This window comes from Durio zibethinus, chromosome 10 (assembly GCF_047325235.1).
Source record: "Durio zibethinus cultivar Kanyao isolate XHJ-2024 chromosome 10, ASM4732523v1, whole genome shotgun sequence".
NCBI classification, from domain to species: Eukaryota; Viridiplantae; Streptophyta; class Magnoliopsida; order Malvales; family Malvaceae; genus Durio; species Durio zibethinus.
The window spans coordinates 2,490,246-2,502,910 of record NC_143171.1 but is presented as its reverse complement, the minus strand read 5'-3'; the positions used below and the strand labels follow the sequence as shown (position 1 = coordinate 2,502,910).

The window sequence follows — 12,665 nt, the reverse complement described above, 5'->3', positions numbered from 1 at the left end:
ATCAATTCTATTTTTTTACATCAAAATGAACGATTGTGACCAATTTAGCCGATTTTTTATTTGTTTTCTTTGCACATCTTTAATCAGCCTGCATGCATTTATCTTTGATTACTTTGGGAAATGAACTTTCAATTCTGCTTTTCTTTTTTCCCTTTGCGTTTTAGGACGACAACCTTATTTTATTTTTCTTTTCGCAAACTCCAATGATTTTCTTGGTCATTGGATTGGTTCTAAATATTACTAAAATTGATTCGATGTTAGAACTTGGAACTGCAAGCTCATCATCGTGCAATGCTTATCGCAATAATGGTTTTTTCTTTCTCACTTTTGTGTTCTATGTATGAGTTGTCATCGAAGGTGATCTTTTATTATTATTTTTTTTTTAAACCTCACCAATTAAAGCGCTTATCTGATCAAAACCATCTTAATCCACCAACAAAACCTGTATGCAATAGATTACCATAGGGAGTTGGGACATCTGGGATGCTGGGACTGGTAAATTTGCCATAGGAATTGGGATAATAAGTTATAATGCAGTTTGTTGGTGTATTATTTTATTATTAGTGACATTGTGCTTGCTAGTTTTAATGGTAAGGATTTGTCATGTTAGCTGGTGGCCTATAGTTTTGGGGCTGAAGAAAGAAAAGAGTAACTAATGAGCTACAGTTTGACAGTTTGGAGGTTGATGAGATGAGTTGCCAATTCTTTTAACTTGAAGTCCATTGGGGAGTTCGATTAGATGCTCTCAGCATATCAGAAGACAGAAGATGTGTATATTGATTAGATCATTTAGTAGTTGGGTTGTCCCTGATTTTGACATTGAGATTGAAACATTCACAGTGGGATTTTAATGATTAGGTATTTCATGTCTCTTTCACAACTCAAATTGCATCAAACTTGATCAAATACAATTATATTTTTAAGGATTCTAGGTCTCTTAGTTGTAATTTGAGTTGGACTTCAGTTGGAACGATATTTTTTGTAACCTTTGTTGGACACCTAGTTGCATTGAATTTGTATATTGAATGTGATAGAAACAGAATGGGAAGGTATAGTTTCATGGATGTTGGCATTTCAAGAGAGGTTTCCATTAGTGCCTAGAATCCAAATTTAGTAAGTTCAATACTGACGCAGGAGCTGCAGTTTTGCTGTGTAGAGTGCGCTTATTGTCAGACTTCAGAAGAATAGGAAAATATTTAAAAAAAAATTGGCCCATGCAGGTTTCGAACCTGCGACCTTCGCGTTATTAGCACGACGCTCTAACCAACTGAGCTAATAGGCCATATATGTTTGGAAATTTTAAAATTTCTTATATAAAGACAGAATAGTTGCCTGTGATAAAAGCTGGAATGGTACGAGGAAAATAGTGGAAGTGTGCTCTTGAGCGAGAGGTTACCCTGAATGCATTATATGCTTGCCAGAATTCCAAGTGCCCATGGAGGGAAATAGACTAGGTTTAGCGGACAAGAGCTGGAGAACAGACCATGAATCCAGTTGTTCCTACCGATCCGAAGAAATTGATATTAGCCAAGAAAACAATGCAGAATCTGTAATAATCCTCTTAAATATGGTCACTACTCATTTGGTCCTCAGACAATATCGCATTGAGATGGCACGTATGGTGCCCAGAATATACTTGCTGTGACTGATTGGCCAGATATGTAACAAGCAAAGGCTAATGATCAGCAGGACAGTATTCAAATGAATGAAGTTGCGGATATATCTAGCATAACTTCGCAAGATTATATAAACTGCAACTGAAGAGCTACCATTGCCAGCAGAATTTCTAATTCAGAGAGGAGAAATCGACTTAAATACATGCCATTATTGCGAGAGAACATAGATGATTAAGGGTTAACTTCAATCTGGAATTTGGGATTTAAAGGAGTACTAAGTATTTTGAGTCAAGCAAAGACTGAAAAGTAAGTGGATCATTGCATGTTCAAATGCCGCAGTTGCAGTTGCTGGGATTTGAACCCAAACATGCTAAATGCCACCTCTAACTGCATGAACCATCTGGATTAAGTTTCGAGTTCCTTAGGAAGTTGCTTTACATCAATCGATATAGTTGAGTTATATATGAATATAAATATATATATCCTAGTCTAGTATATAGCTCAGATCATTTGTTACATTTCATTACGCCTCTGAAGAAATTAAGAAAAAGAAAAAGAAATAAAAGGATTTCAGAGGAAAATAAATACAAGTGAAACTTTATGATCTAAACAAAATAAACAACTGAAGCTTTCAGTTAGAACTCGTAGAAGCTATGCCTTTTAGGTATGAAATCTTCATACTCCAATCTCTTTACGCCACAGGAATAACCTTTCCTGAATTTGTTATTGAAATTTCTTTTTACTTCGACATCAACTGAAAAGAAAGCAGAAACAGGTCTGTGATCAGAGAATCTTGACTCGCCACGAATATAAGATAATTGCTCAATGCCAGCACCGTGCCATAATATCCGATCACACCTGAAATATTTCATGTTTCAAAAGAATCAAAGTTCCAGTTTAACAATCAATTAATTTGTTCATAATTCATGCTCATTAATGTAAGAAGGCGAAAGCACCATGCAGGGGTTCGACGTTTCTTCTTGGATTTGACAGTTTCTCCGGCATATGAATCTGAATTATGGGAATACTTGTAAGTAGGAGCAAACAGTATCCGTCCCTCTTTGAAGCCATTAAAGACTCTTCCGGCATCTCTCTCCATATTTAACTGCACTCCAAAGGAAAGAACAGGTCAGCCAAGTGAAAACATAAAAGAAATTTTAACAGTCCAATGTAATTCATCCAAAGAGTCCCAATTATTAACCTTTCCCATCTTAAGAATCTTGTTTCTTTAATTCTGAGTAGTAGAAAGTGACAAACCTGATCTTTCTCCAGAAGGGTGTCCCAATTGTTATCCTTCAAAAGAGTCCTTGTTTTCTCGTAGCTCAAGGCTACCCGATAATTTAAATCACCAAGCCATATTACTCGGCTGCAAAATTTAGTTTATAAGAACAATAATTGTTAAACGAAAGACAGAATAGAAATTTAAAAAAAAAATGGTTGTCAATGCAAACATACTCATGCTCAATAATTTTCTCTGGGGCTCGGGGATTTGGAGTTCTGCAAATCTTGGGAAACTGTGTGCTTTTGAGTATCTCAGTAACATCAGCATTCCTCTTGAGCTCATCACCCTCCTTCTCGCCAGAAGCTAAGTGACTGCAGACGAAGCAAAAGCTCGTTTGGTGCAAGGACATGCTTACAGCTATGCAGCCCTGCAATATTGATTATCCCATATTAATTAAACTTCTTAGAATATTCTCTGGCAATGCAATCAATGTTTGATCAAGTATGTCATCCATATGCTAATTACCTTGTTGCCCAGGCGTCCCATTATTCCTCTTCCTACACAGGAAACTCTTAGATGAGCAATGTATGGCACTAACTCCTTTCGAGCCCATACTGAGAGGAAAATCCCAACCATCTGCTTACTAGCTATGAGCCGGTAATCCACCTGACCAGTCGAAAAATATGGGGACATATCAAAAAGTTCAACCAACTCATCTCCAGTACCATCACGACGCACAGGGAGGGGACCAAGGTCTAGTTTACTTGCTAAATCCCTAAGCTTCCTTTGCCTTCGCTTGTCCCCATGTGTGGAATCAATAGGACAGTTGCAAGTCTTGAGAAGGCTACTTTCAGCCCTGAAATTCTTACTCAGGACTTTGAGAGCAGGTTTGTGGAAAATGTGATGACTGTTAGGAGATTTTGACTCCTTCAAGGTATTGTTGTTGGAGTGCTTCGAACCTTGGCCAGTGTCAGGAGAAGCGTAAATGGAATTGTAATGCGGCTTGTTAAGTGCTTGGTTTATAAGGGCCAGCCATTTTGCAGCAGGTTCATTGTCTTCAACTAGAACATTTCCCGCATTGAGTGGAACAATTTCCTGAAACCTGGGAAATTAATATGCTAAGTAAAACATGCTCCAAATCTTCTCATTGCAGTGCTCTAACAAAATGATATTAATGAAAGTCTGCATGTAAGTTTGTTATTGCAGTGTCATATAATAAAATCAGGAAACAACTCATGACAAATTAACACTATTTCTTTCTTATTGTCTTGCTTAAGGTATCTCCATATCATGTGATTGTAAATATATACTTCTGACATATACCAAAAACTGAAAAGATTAAACGGAATCCTGAGTCAATCTTACCCACAGACATATATATCTGCAGAGCCCTCCATTAGCAAGAAATCTTCCAGGTTCATGTCACTGTTGGGTGTCTTCCCTCCCACGTTCCAAGTTGCAACAAATATCCTGCAAGCCCAACCATGGCATTCCTGCTGTGAGATATAACATAGGCATGATCAAAAGTAAAATGACAATTCACTGAACAGATAAACCATAACAAAGGAATATATCCATTCCAACGTTTTAATAATATTAACTCTGATTTAGCAAAAAAAAAGGAATATATCCATACCGAAAATCCCGAATTTCAGTCGCTGATGCCATGGAACACTCAAAATTCGAGAGATTCAGCCCTTCGATTAACCCTCCAGTTTCCTTTCTTTCTGGGAGCAGATAAGAAATTAGCATCATGGTGTACATTATTTTTTTCCCTCTTCCAGTTCTAGATTGTAACAGCAACAATTTTGTCAATGATATAGCCAAAGGGTCAATATCAATATCAGAACTGAAACTTCCACTGATCTATTTATATATTCTTCCCCTTCAATTACAAATATCAGCCTTATAAATCAAACAATTTTCTTGTTAGGTAAGCTACCAAAGTTCTACGGCAGATGAGAAGAAATTGGTCTCCCTGCTAATGGGATACGTGGCTTATACACTTTACACATAAAAGAAATGAAAGTTGTCACCCCCTATTATTATAAGTTATAAAATATATAATATCAACATTTTCATAAGCAGATCCTGCAAAGGAAAATTATGGCTTATTGCACCTAATACATTCATCATACCTGAGAAACTTTTTCTTATGAAAGGAGAGGCTTCCATAAATTCTTTTCTTCTTGATGTAATCTTCTTCTCCAACTCTACCAAATATATCCCATAAAAGACTTGAATTACTAAATAATAATAAATAAAAAACATTGAGAAATGGTTCAAATAGTTTGAAAGAGAGGGTAATACCAGGAGAAACTCCATCACAATCTGGTGATACATAACCATCATCTGAGCCTCCTCTAACTCGTCCCTTGGAAGTAAAAATCTTTGGGATAATGAACTTGATCCCAACAACAATTGAAAAATTAAAACAAATCAATGAAATATAGAAACTACAATTGTTCCCATGCATAGAATCAATAATTATTATTATATACCTTCTTTTTCTTGTCATTCTTGACAGAATTATCAGGAGAGGTAACAGTGGAGGTGGTTGGGCGGTGGAGGCCGTCGATGCATTGGTCTTGATCATCCCCGAGTTGGCTTTCATTCATTAGGTTACTTAGAAAAATTATTGTAAGAAAATAACTGTCCTTTTTCCAATAGTCTAGGGTGTCAAATGACAGAGATTCATAACCAATTGGTTATAGGGAAAAAAAACTTCTGGGTCTTTGAGTTTATGAATTCTAAAGGTTTTTTTTTTTTTTTGTAAGAATAATGAAAATGAATATTTTCTATGGTCTGTTTGTTAGGATGAGATTTTGGCGCCAATTCTTTCGGAGAGTTTAAGACTTATATCATAATAATCTCATCAAAGGGTAATGAAAGAAACCGTTCACAAATCGCAACAAACTTTTACATTGCTTTATGGCTGCTGCTTTGTCTGTCTTCGTACTTTACAACACATCATTCTCATTTTTATCCATTCAATTCTATGGTCTTCTCTTCTTATAATCTTAATTTATATTTAAAACATAAAAAAAATGTCACTTTAATATGAATTTTTTGGCCAATGTCTCTTTAATATGATTAGAAACTTATAAATTAATTTTAGAAGGGGTAAATCCTACCTTCATCTTACATAACCCCCGTGATAAAGTTCACATAATGTAAAACAATATATTTAATGAGCACAAGAGAATGACAGGTGAATATTGAGCGATCAGCAACACCATCATCATGACTTGCACCGTAAATTAATCAAGAAAAAAAAAATGCTAAAACAAGAAGATCACATAAATTCCCTATTCATCATTCTGCAGTAACTTCACGAGCAGTTCTTGGCAACCAACGGCTGCCTTATCCTGGAGGAATCCCATTCCATTTGCATGATGAAGGTTGGAAATGGCACCATTGCTGCGGGTCAGAATAACTGTGGCCTTATTACGTCTAGGATCCGCATTTCTGCAGCTGGGAATGGGGCTGCTAACAAGCGTAGCATAGCATATTTGGTCTTGGTGGTCATCTTCAACCAAAATGCTATATGTTCCAGTTGAGTCGGTCGCTGCCCCAATGCTGTATTTCAGAATTAAAGTGATACTGTCATAGCACTTGATTTCGAACCTTGCACCTGAAAAAAAAAAAAAAAAGAAACCAAGAAAGAGATGATCAGAGACAAAAATTGAAGGAAAAAAAACCATAATCGATGGTGGAAAGATTAATTTAATTAATGATACCAGGTATGTAAGAGCATTTAGATGTCTCAAAGCCAGCACGACAGGCATCACAGTAAACTTTACCGACGATGCGGAAAGGTTCCCTGCTTGCATTAACGAGCAAAGGGAGAACACAGACAGCAAGCAACAAGAACAACTTAGTAGCCATTGCTTTGAATTGAGAGCAAGAGGCGCTAGAAAAATTGCTTTCTCAATGAGAAGGAAAGGCTGAAAACGGAAAACAGAGGGGCAATGAGAGGGATATTTTATAGGAGTGGTCTATACGTGGGCTTGTTGATGTGTAAAACACTGCTAGTGGGGACATTGAAGATAGTCACATGCACAAACAATATTGAAAGATTTCGCTTCTTGCGGCATTTTGTTCTCAAAATTTGCATTAATTGGGGCTCGGTCAGATCCACTTGCCAAACCCTTCCCTTGCGTCAAATTTTGTTTTGAAGAACGCAGTCTAAATATAAAAAAAAATTAAATTTTAAATTTATTAAATATCACGAAGTTCATATGGAATTAAACTTTGAATTCTTAAATTTTGTTTAAATATAAATTATAGTACTACTTTTAGCCAGCCCTAGCCAGCATAATGTTAGAAGTATTAATATGCATGTGCAAATGCGAACCTAATGGCGGGGAAGCCTGAAAAGAAGTTAGCATGGTAAACAAGATCACTTAAAGACATGAAAAAAAAAAAATTCAGTTTTCAGTCTTTGACTTGATATTTTTGTCAATAAAATGTAGTTATTAATGTAGACTTTATTGAATGTTATCGATCCCTATTACAAAACCATATTATTTTATAATTTTTTTAATTAAGTGGCTAAATATTTATAGAATTTTAAAATGAAGAAGAGGCAAATCATGTGCATAACACATGCATAAATTTTGGATCAAAAGTTATTGCTAGCGTGCATCACATGAAGGTAAATTATAAGCATGGAATTTAAAAAAAAGGTAATGAATCTTAATTATTAGGGCTCTTAATGAAACACTCAAGTAATTAACTATATGTTTTATCGACGAAATCCAATCCCAACAAAGAAACTTGCCAACATATCATTAATTATTATTTACAATTTATTTTAGTTGGCTAATAATGTGCTTAGGGTGCTGCATTGGTTGAGTTTTTAATGAAATTTCATTGTATTAATAGTTTCTTAAACCCGTTTTACATCCATCAAACTCATATTTTCGTTAATGCTTTTCCCTCCCATGAATCCTTGTTTATTCACTTCATGATCTGTCGTTAATCCCACGGTATCATCTTCTAGCCTTTATTCTAACTCAATAGCTTGGCTGTCCATCCACCATAGTCCATTGTTCGAAACAGACAATGGCCGATTAAGGAGCGGACTTGTAACAATAAATGCCACCAGAGACCTCCGACAAAAGAACACTGACAAGCATAAGATAAATTGACAACACAAGCAAAACAGGACGTATGAGACTGCAGTGAAGGAACATTAGAGGAAAGGATGAGAGTCAGAAAGGTAAACGGGTGAAAAGGAAAAGAGAGTGCAATAACTCCTCTTAGGAAGGAAAGAGAATAGAGCAAGCAGTTGCTCTATCTCGAGGAGTGAGTTGATGCCTCGAATCTAAAGCAGCTGTGGTTTGGTTGGGGCCTGGGCTGCTAATCCCACACCTTGGACGGCCGAAAATCTAATTTTTCTTTTAAAGTACCCAATGGCCAATGGGCCAGCCGGTATCATAATTGTCATTGTAGGATAGGGCTGATCACCTGTGGTCTTAGCCACTGGCTCTATGCATTGTCAAATTCTCACCTTTTTACTTTTTTGCTTTGGATCTCTGTCTGTTGGTGAAAACTGAATACGGAATTGGAGTAGAAGATGTCATATTGTTTACGCAAAACCCGTACCAAGATAGGACAAAATTTATGGGAAATTTTTAAAGTAAAATTTATAAAGTTTTAAAAATAATTTAATAAAATTTTTAAATTAATAAATTAATAAAATTTAATATAAATATCAATAATATATATAAAAAAAATTAAATATAGTACTTATTAATTTAAATTTGATTGATACTAACATTCATCCAAATCTTTCCCATGAAATTAGGCCCAAGCAACAAAGCCTATAAGTTTTGCAACAAAACGAAAAGCTTTTACTTTGGCCTTTGCTTTTTTGGTGTATATTTTTCTCAATTTGTCAATGATATTGCAGCTTTTTTTTCCCCAAAAATTCCAACTTACAATTGTCATAATTATTTTCAATAAATCAACTTATTTTGGTTAAATATTTTGATAAATAATGTTATAACATAAACATAATAGTTAAATATAATAGTTAGACATTTTTGTATAACTTAAATTTTTAAGATAATCTATTATTAAATTTAATATGGTATTAGAGTTCTTTTGAGTTCAAATCCTGACCATCACTTTCTCTTTAAACAATTTTTATCTCAATGCATTGTTTTTCTAATCCTTCATTAGCTTGCACGTCATGCTTTTTATATTTGGAACCGTATACAACTTCATTAAACATTTATTTGATTTATATGTTAGACTGCATGTTAAATTTTACATATAATAGCTAGAAAATTTTTATTAATTTAAGTTATGTTTGGTATACAAGATTCTATTAATTTAGGTCATGTTTGATACACAAAATTATAATAAGATAAGATAAGATGTTATTATAAATTAAATAATATCATTTTATTTTATGTTTGATGTATATAAAAATTAAAATAGAATAATTTATTTATTTATCAAAATTATTTTTTTTAATATTTATATAATTTAAATTATTGATGTAATTTTTAAGAGTATAATTGAATATGTAAGTTTAATCTTATGGATTAAAAATAATTCTTTTCACTTGAAGAAGATTGAATAATTTTATACTAAAAAAAAAATTAATTCTCCTTACGATTTCTATTTTTTTTTATATACAAATCAAATATGATATAAGATAATTATTATTTTATTTTATCCATCATTTTATACATCAAATATGACCTTAAGCTTTTAAAATAATATATCATTCAATCAGGGAAATGAAACTAATTTTTTATTTATCGAGAAACTAATATTAACTAGGAGTGGTTTATAAAAATAAGTATCATAGAGCATCCATAAAATTGTCATTTTAATGCATTAAAATTCATCACATTAACTAGTTAAAGTGTATCCTAACAAGTTCCTTAATTAGCCTTAAAGATTATTCTAAATTAAGGCACTCACTAACAAAAGCTTATACTTGGGCCAAAAAGAAACTTTTCTAGAAACAGGAGTAGCAAGGGTTATGTACTTTCTAAATGCATACAGCTTACGGTTGTAAAGAGTCGATGACTTTTCTTCACCATAAACCAAACAACCTTTAAATATAATAATGTATTAAAATTTAATTTATAGCAATCAAATTTTTAATTAATGGGATATCTGGTAATTGCCCTTTTTTTCCAAAAAAGGGAGAAAAATAAATTTTCTCGTGAGCTAATGTATACTTTGAAAGCTTCAATCAACACAAAATCGAAATCTCATAGATAGCTGTAAAAATGCTTGCATAGATAAAGCTATACTTTGGCAATTCTTATATTTGATAACTTTTTTATTTATTTCACATAAAATATATATATTTAATTTTATTAAATTTATTTATAATTTTTATTAAAATTTTAAATTATATTATTCTCGTTCTTTTATATTGATACCGTGATTTAAATTATCCAATTTAAATAAGACATTTCATTCCTTGAGACGGCCTTTCAGAAAAGCTGATTTGCACGTAATCAACACATACTTATCATCCGTAGATACGAATACGTAAACAAAACTCTGAAATGAAAACTGCTACTCGAGACAAAGTAGTAACAGTTCTAGTTCGTATAATTCCTTCAACCAGAACCAGATCGAAAGGACAGAAAATTGAAGCATCCTTTCACTTTCAGCCATTAAATAAATCCCCAAGATTTTTCCATTTACTTTGAAGAGCACAACATTTCTCTTAATCATGATAATTATAGCTTTAACATTCCCCTTAATTGTTAATAATAATTACTGCCCCAACAACTTTACCCTAGTCAGCCCTCATTTTCTGGTTTTGCTTGGATGATTTCTTCCTAGGGATACATTTCCCTTTTACAGACTTGTCTTTTTTCTCCTCTTCCACTGTTTCACTCAGTCCAGCCTTGCAGCTCCTGGTAAAACATAATAAAAAATAAATAATTAAGTGATTTGGAAATAAAAAAACATTAATCAATATTCTATTTTAGCAATTAAATTGATTTAAGTTAAACAGGAATCAGATGGATCACCTTTCTTCATTGTAGGAATTGGATTTTTTGAGCACTGGCTCAGCCACAATTCGGTTCTCAGAATTCATTGATTCCACAATGCTGCCACTGAAATACTCCTTCTCTTCAGCCTGTAAGTTCCCAAACCTTGGATTCTCTGACATGAAGTTTATCATCTGATCATCTTCAGCAACCTTCACTGCACTCTTAGAAAGAACCCCTCTATGCAAATTTTCACTCTTCTTCACCACATTGTTTGTTACGACCGGTTGCTTCATAGTAGGCACGTTCTTTGTTTTATTAACAGCTAAGTTCCCACATGCAATAAATTGACGCAGAACCGAGTTACGACTTGGTGCTGACCCAGTGGCAACTGGGTCGCCATCTTCAAACCTCTTGGAAATGCTGTTTTTGCTTTCGTTTTGTTTTTCAAAGAGGATGGAAGATGGTGATAGAAGTGAAGCTTCTTGTTGAGCTGGCTGAGAGATTGTTTTTTGAGGTTCTTGGTTACTGGTTTCTTGGTCTTCAAGTTCATCAGTAGAAACCCCTTTTGAGCAGCGAGAGTGGGGAGTTGTTGAGCTTGTGTAAGATGTCTTCTCCTCATCCAATTCATACTCTTCCTCTTCCTCTTCCTCTTCATCGAATTCTTGCTCTTCACATGCTGTCCTCTCTACTTCTTGGGCTCCCCTGTGTCGAGTCAGTGTAAAAGTTGGGGATTTTTGTTTGGCTTGAAGGCTTGGTTCCTGAAAATGTGGAACTCTGTTGCTGATCTGCAGTTGCTGTGATCTTTCTGCAACAAACAAATTATCCTTTCCGTCACAAAATTGAATAAAAAAATAAAGTAGTTTTCTAAAAACTTTCAAGGTAATTTAAGTATGGAAATTAAGTAGCTGACCAGAGCAACCTTCAACCAATTCCGAGCCTTTGAGTACATATTCAGCTCCATCTGATGGAGGAATGATGTCATTGTCTGCTAAGTCATTCCATACATAACCATTCTTGTAACTCCTAATAATCAAACACTAATAATAGTAAAAAAGAGACACACAAAAAAGGGGGAAAATACAATTTGATGGTTTAATTAAGAAGAAAAATGGCAATTACCTTTTGCAAGACCAAGAGTAAAGAGAGGGCATTCCTTTGCCTCTGAGAGCTGTGAGTCTTTCCATTACATCTATGAAACAACAAAAGAATGACATAAAGGTGATCATAGTAGCGAAATGGGCAGATGAGACTGAGAGTTTGAATTACCTCTCAAACGAAGTGGTTGGTTCACCAAATGGGTGACTTCCATGTAATGAGGATGCTCAAGCTGGCCGTTTCTAGTCAGATAGTAAACAACTTGAACTTTTCTGATGGGTTTCAGGACCTTTGGCTGCATGCAAACTTTGGCCCTGTCTGGGCTGCTTTCCCTCGCTCTCCCAGTTCTCACATCCATGTTTCTTTCACCCTCCTTCCTCTTTGTTCTTGACTTCTTGTTAGTCACTTAGTTTTTCAAGTTTGACAAACCCCAAAGTCGTCCTTAATATTCATCCCCTGCACGACTGGGAGATAGTGAAAGGGAAAGATGAACAGGTAAAAAAGAAAGGTCACCAAAAAGGTCGCAAAAGAAGCAGTATCAACTTTGGATTCTTCTACAATTTATGGCTAGTAGAAATGGAATGACATTGAATGCGAGTGCTGGGTCACGGTCACAGACTCATAGTCGTAAATGAATTTATTTTGACTTTTGGCAATGCTCTGATCCCGAACTGAGGCATAAAAGAGATCAAGAAAATTGGCCCGTAACAAACCAATTCAGAGAAGCTTGAAGCCTTCTGCAATAATAGCTCT

At 34.6% G+C, this 12,665-nt stretch overlaps 3 protein-coding genes and 1 non-coding gene across 4 annotated transcripts; all 4 read right to left on the bottom strand.

Moving 5' to 3' along the window:
- Window positions 1-1,208: 1,208 nt before the first annotated feature.
- On the bottom strand, window positions 1,209-1,282 carry TRNAI-AAU (transfer RNA isoleucine (anticodon AAU)). Its single transcript has one exon. It is a non-coding gene; the product is annotated as a tRNA-Ile (tRNA).
- Window positions 1,283-1,517: 235 nt separating this feature from the next.
- On the bottom strand, window positions 1,518-5,714 carry LOC111292099 (type I inositol polyphosphate 5-phosphatase 5-like). Its single transcript, XM_022884313.2, has 10 exons — window positions 5,340-5,714; window positions 5,149-5,242; window positions 4,977-5,051; window positions 4,475-4,565; window positions 4,204-4,308; window positions 3,364-3,940; window positions 3,072-3,265; window positions 2,874-2,982; window positions 2,573-2,721; window positions 1,518-2,474 (listed from the first exon to the last, which is right to left on the bottom strand). Exons 1-10 carry the CDS (start codon window positions 5,454-5,456, stop codon window positions 2,252-2,254), a joined length of 1,734 nt encoding a protein of 577 aa, XP_022740048.2. The 5' UTR covers window positions 5,457-5,714; the 3' UTR covers window positions 1,518-2,251.
- A 142-nt stretch (window positions 5,715-5,856) lies between these two features.
- On the bottom strand, window positions 5,857-6,767 carry LOC111292100 (protein DOWNSTREAM OF FLC-like). Its single transcript, XM_022884314.2, has 2 exons — window positions 6,579-6,767; window positions 5,857-6,472 (listed from the first exon to the last, which is right to left on the bottom strand). The coding sequence occupies exons 1-2, from the start codon at window positions 6,724-6,726 to the stop codon at window positions 6,147-6,149; spliced, it is 474 nt and encodes a 157-aa protein (XP_022740049.2). The 5' UTR covers window positions 6,727-6,767; the 3' UTR covers window positions 5,857-6,146.
- Window positions 6,768-10,375: 3,608 nt separating this feature from the next.
- LOC111292588 (protein SOSEKI 2-like) lies at window positions 10,376-12,665 on the bottom strand. Its single transcript, XM_022885029.2, has 5 exons — window positions 12,084-12,665; window positions 11,937-12,006; window positions 11,728-11,840; window positions 10,854-11,622; window positions 10,376-10,736 (listed from the first exon to the last, which is right to left on the bottom strand). The coding sequence occupies exons 1-5, from the start codon at window positions 12,268-12,270 to the stop codon at window positions 10,616-10,618; spliced, it is 1,260 nt and encodes a 419-aa protein (XP_022740764.2). The 5' UTR covers window positions 12,271-12,665; the 3' UTR covers window positions 10,376-10,615.

Excerpts from the sequence above, each read along its gene's own strand:
- LOC111292588 (XM_022885029.2), bottom strand. The coding sequence starts at position 12,270 with ATGGATGTGAGAACTGGGAGAGCGAGGGAAAGCAGCCCAGACAGGGCC. Across the intron at positions 11,841-11,936 it reads TACTCTTGGTCTTGCAAAAG|GAGTTACAAGAATGGTTATG; the intron begins GTAATTGCCATT and ends TTTGATTATTAG. Across the intron at positions 10,737-10,853 it reads AATTCCTACAATGAAGAAAG|GAGCTGCAAGGCTGGACTGA; the intron begins GTGATCCATCTG and ends ATGTTTTACCAG.
- LOC111292100 (XM_022884314.2), bottom strand. The coding sequence starts at position 6,726 with ATGGCTACTAAGTTGTTCTTGTTGCTTGCTGTCTGTGTTCTCCCTTTG. Across the intron at positions 6,473-6,578 it reads TAAATGCTCTTACATACCTG|GTGCAAGGTTCGAAATCAAG; the intron begins GTATCATTAATT and ends TTTTTTTTTCAG.
- LOC111292099 (XM_022884313.2), bottom strand. The coding sequence starts at position 5,456 with ATGAATGAAAGCCAACTCGGGGATGATCAAGACCAATGCATCGACGGC. Across the intron at positions 5,052-5,148 it reads TTGTGATGGAGTTTCTCCTG|AGTTGGAGAAGAAGATTACA; the intron begins GTATTACCCTCT and ends TATATTTGGTAG. Across the intron at positions 4,309-4,474 it reads ACTGAAATTCGGGATTTTCG|GATATTTGTTGCAACTTGGA; the intron begins GTATGGATATAT and ends TTGGGCTTGCAG.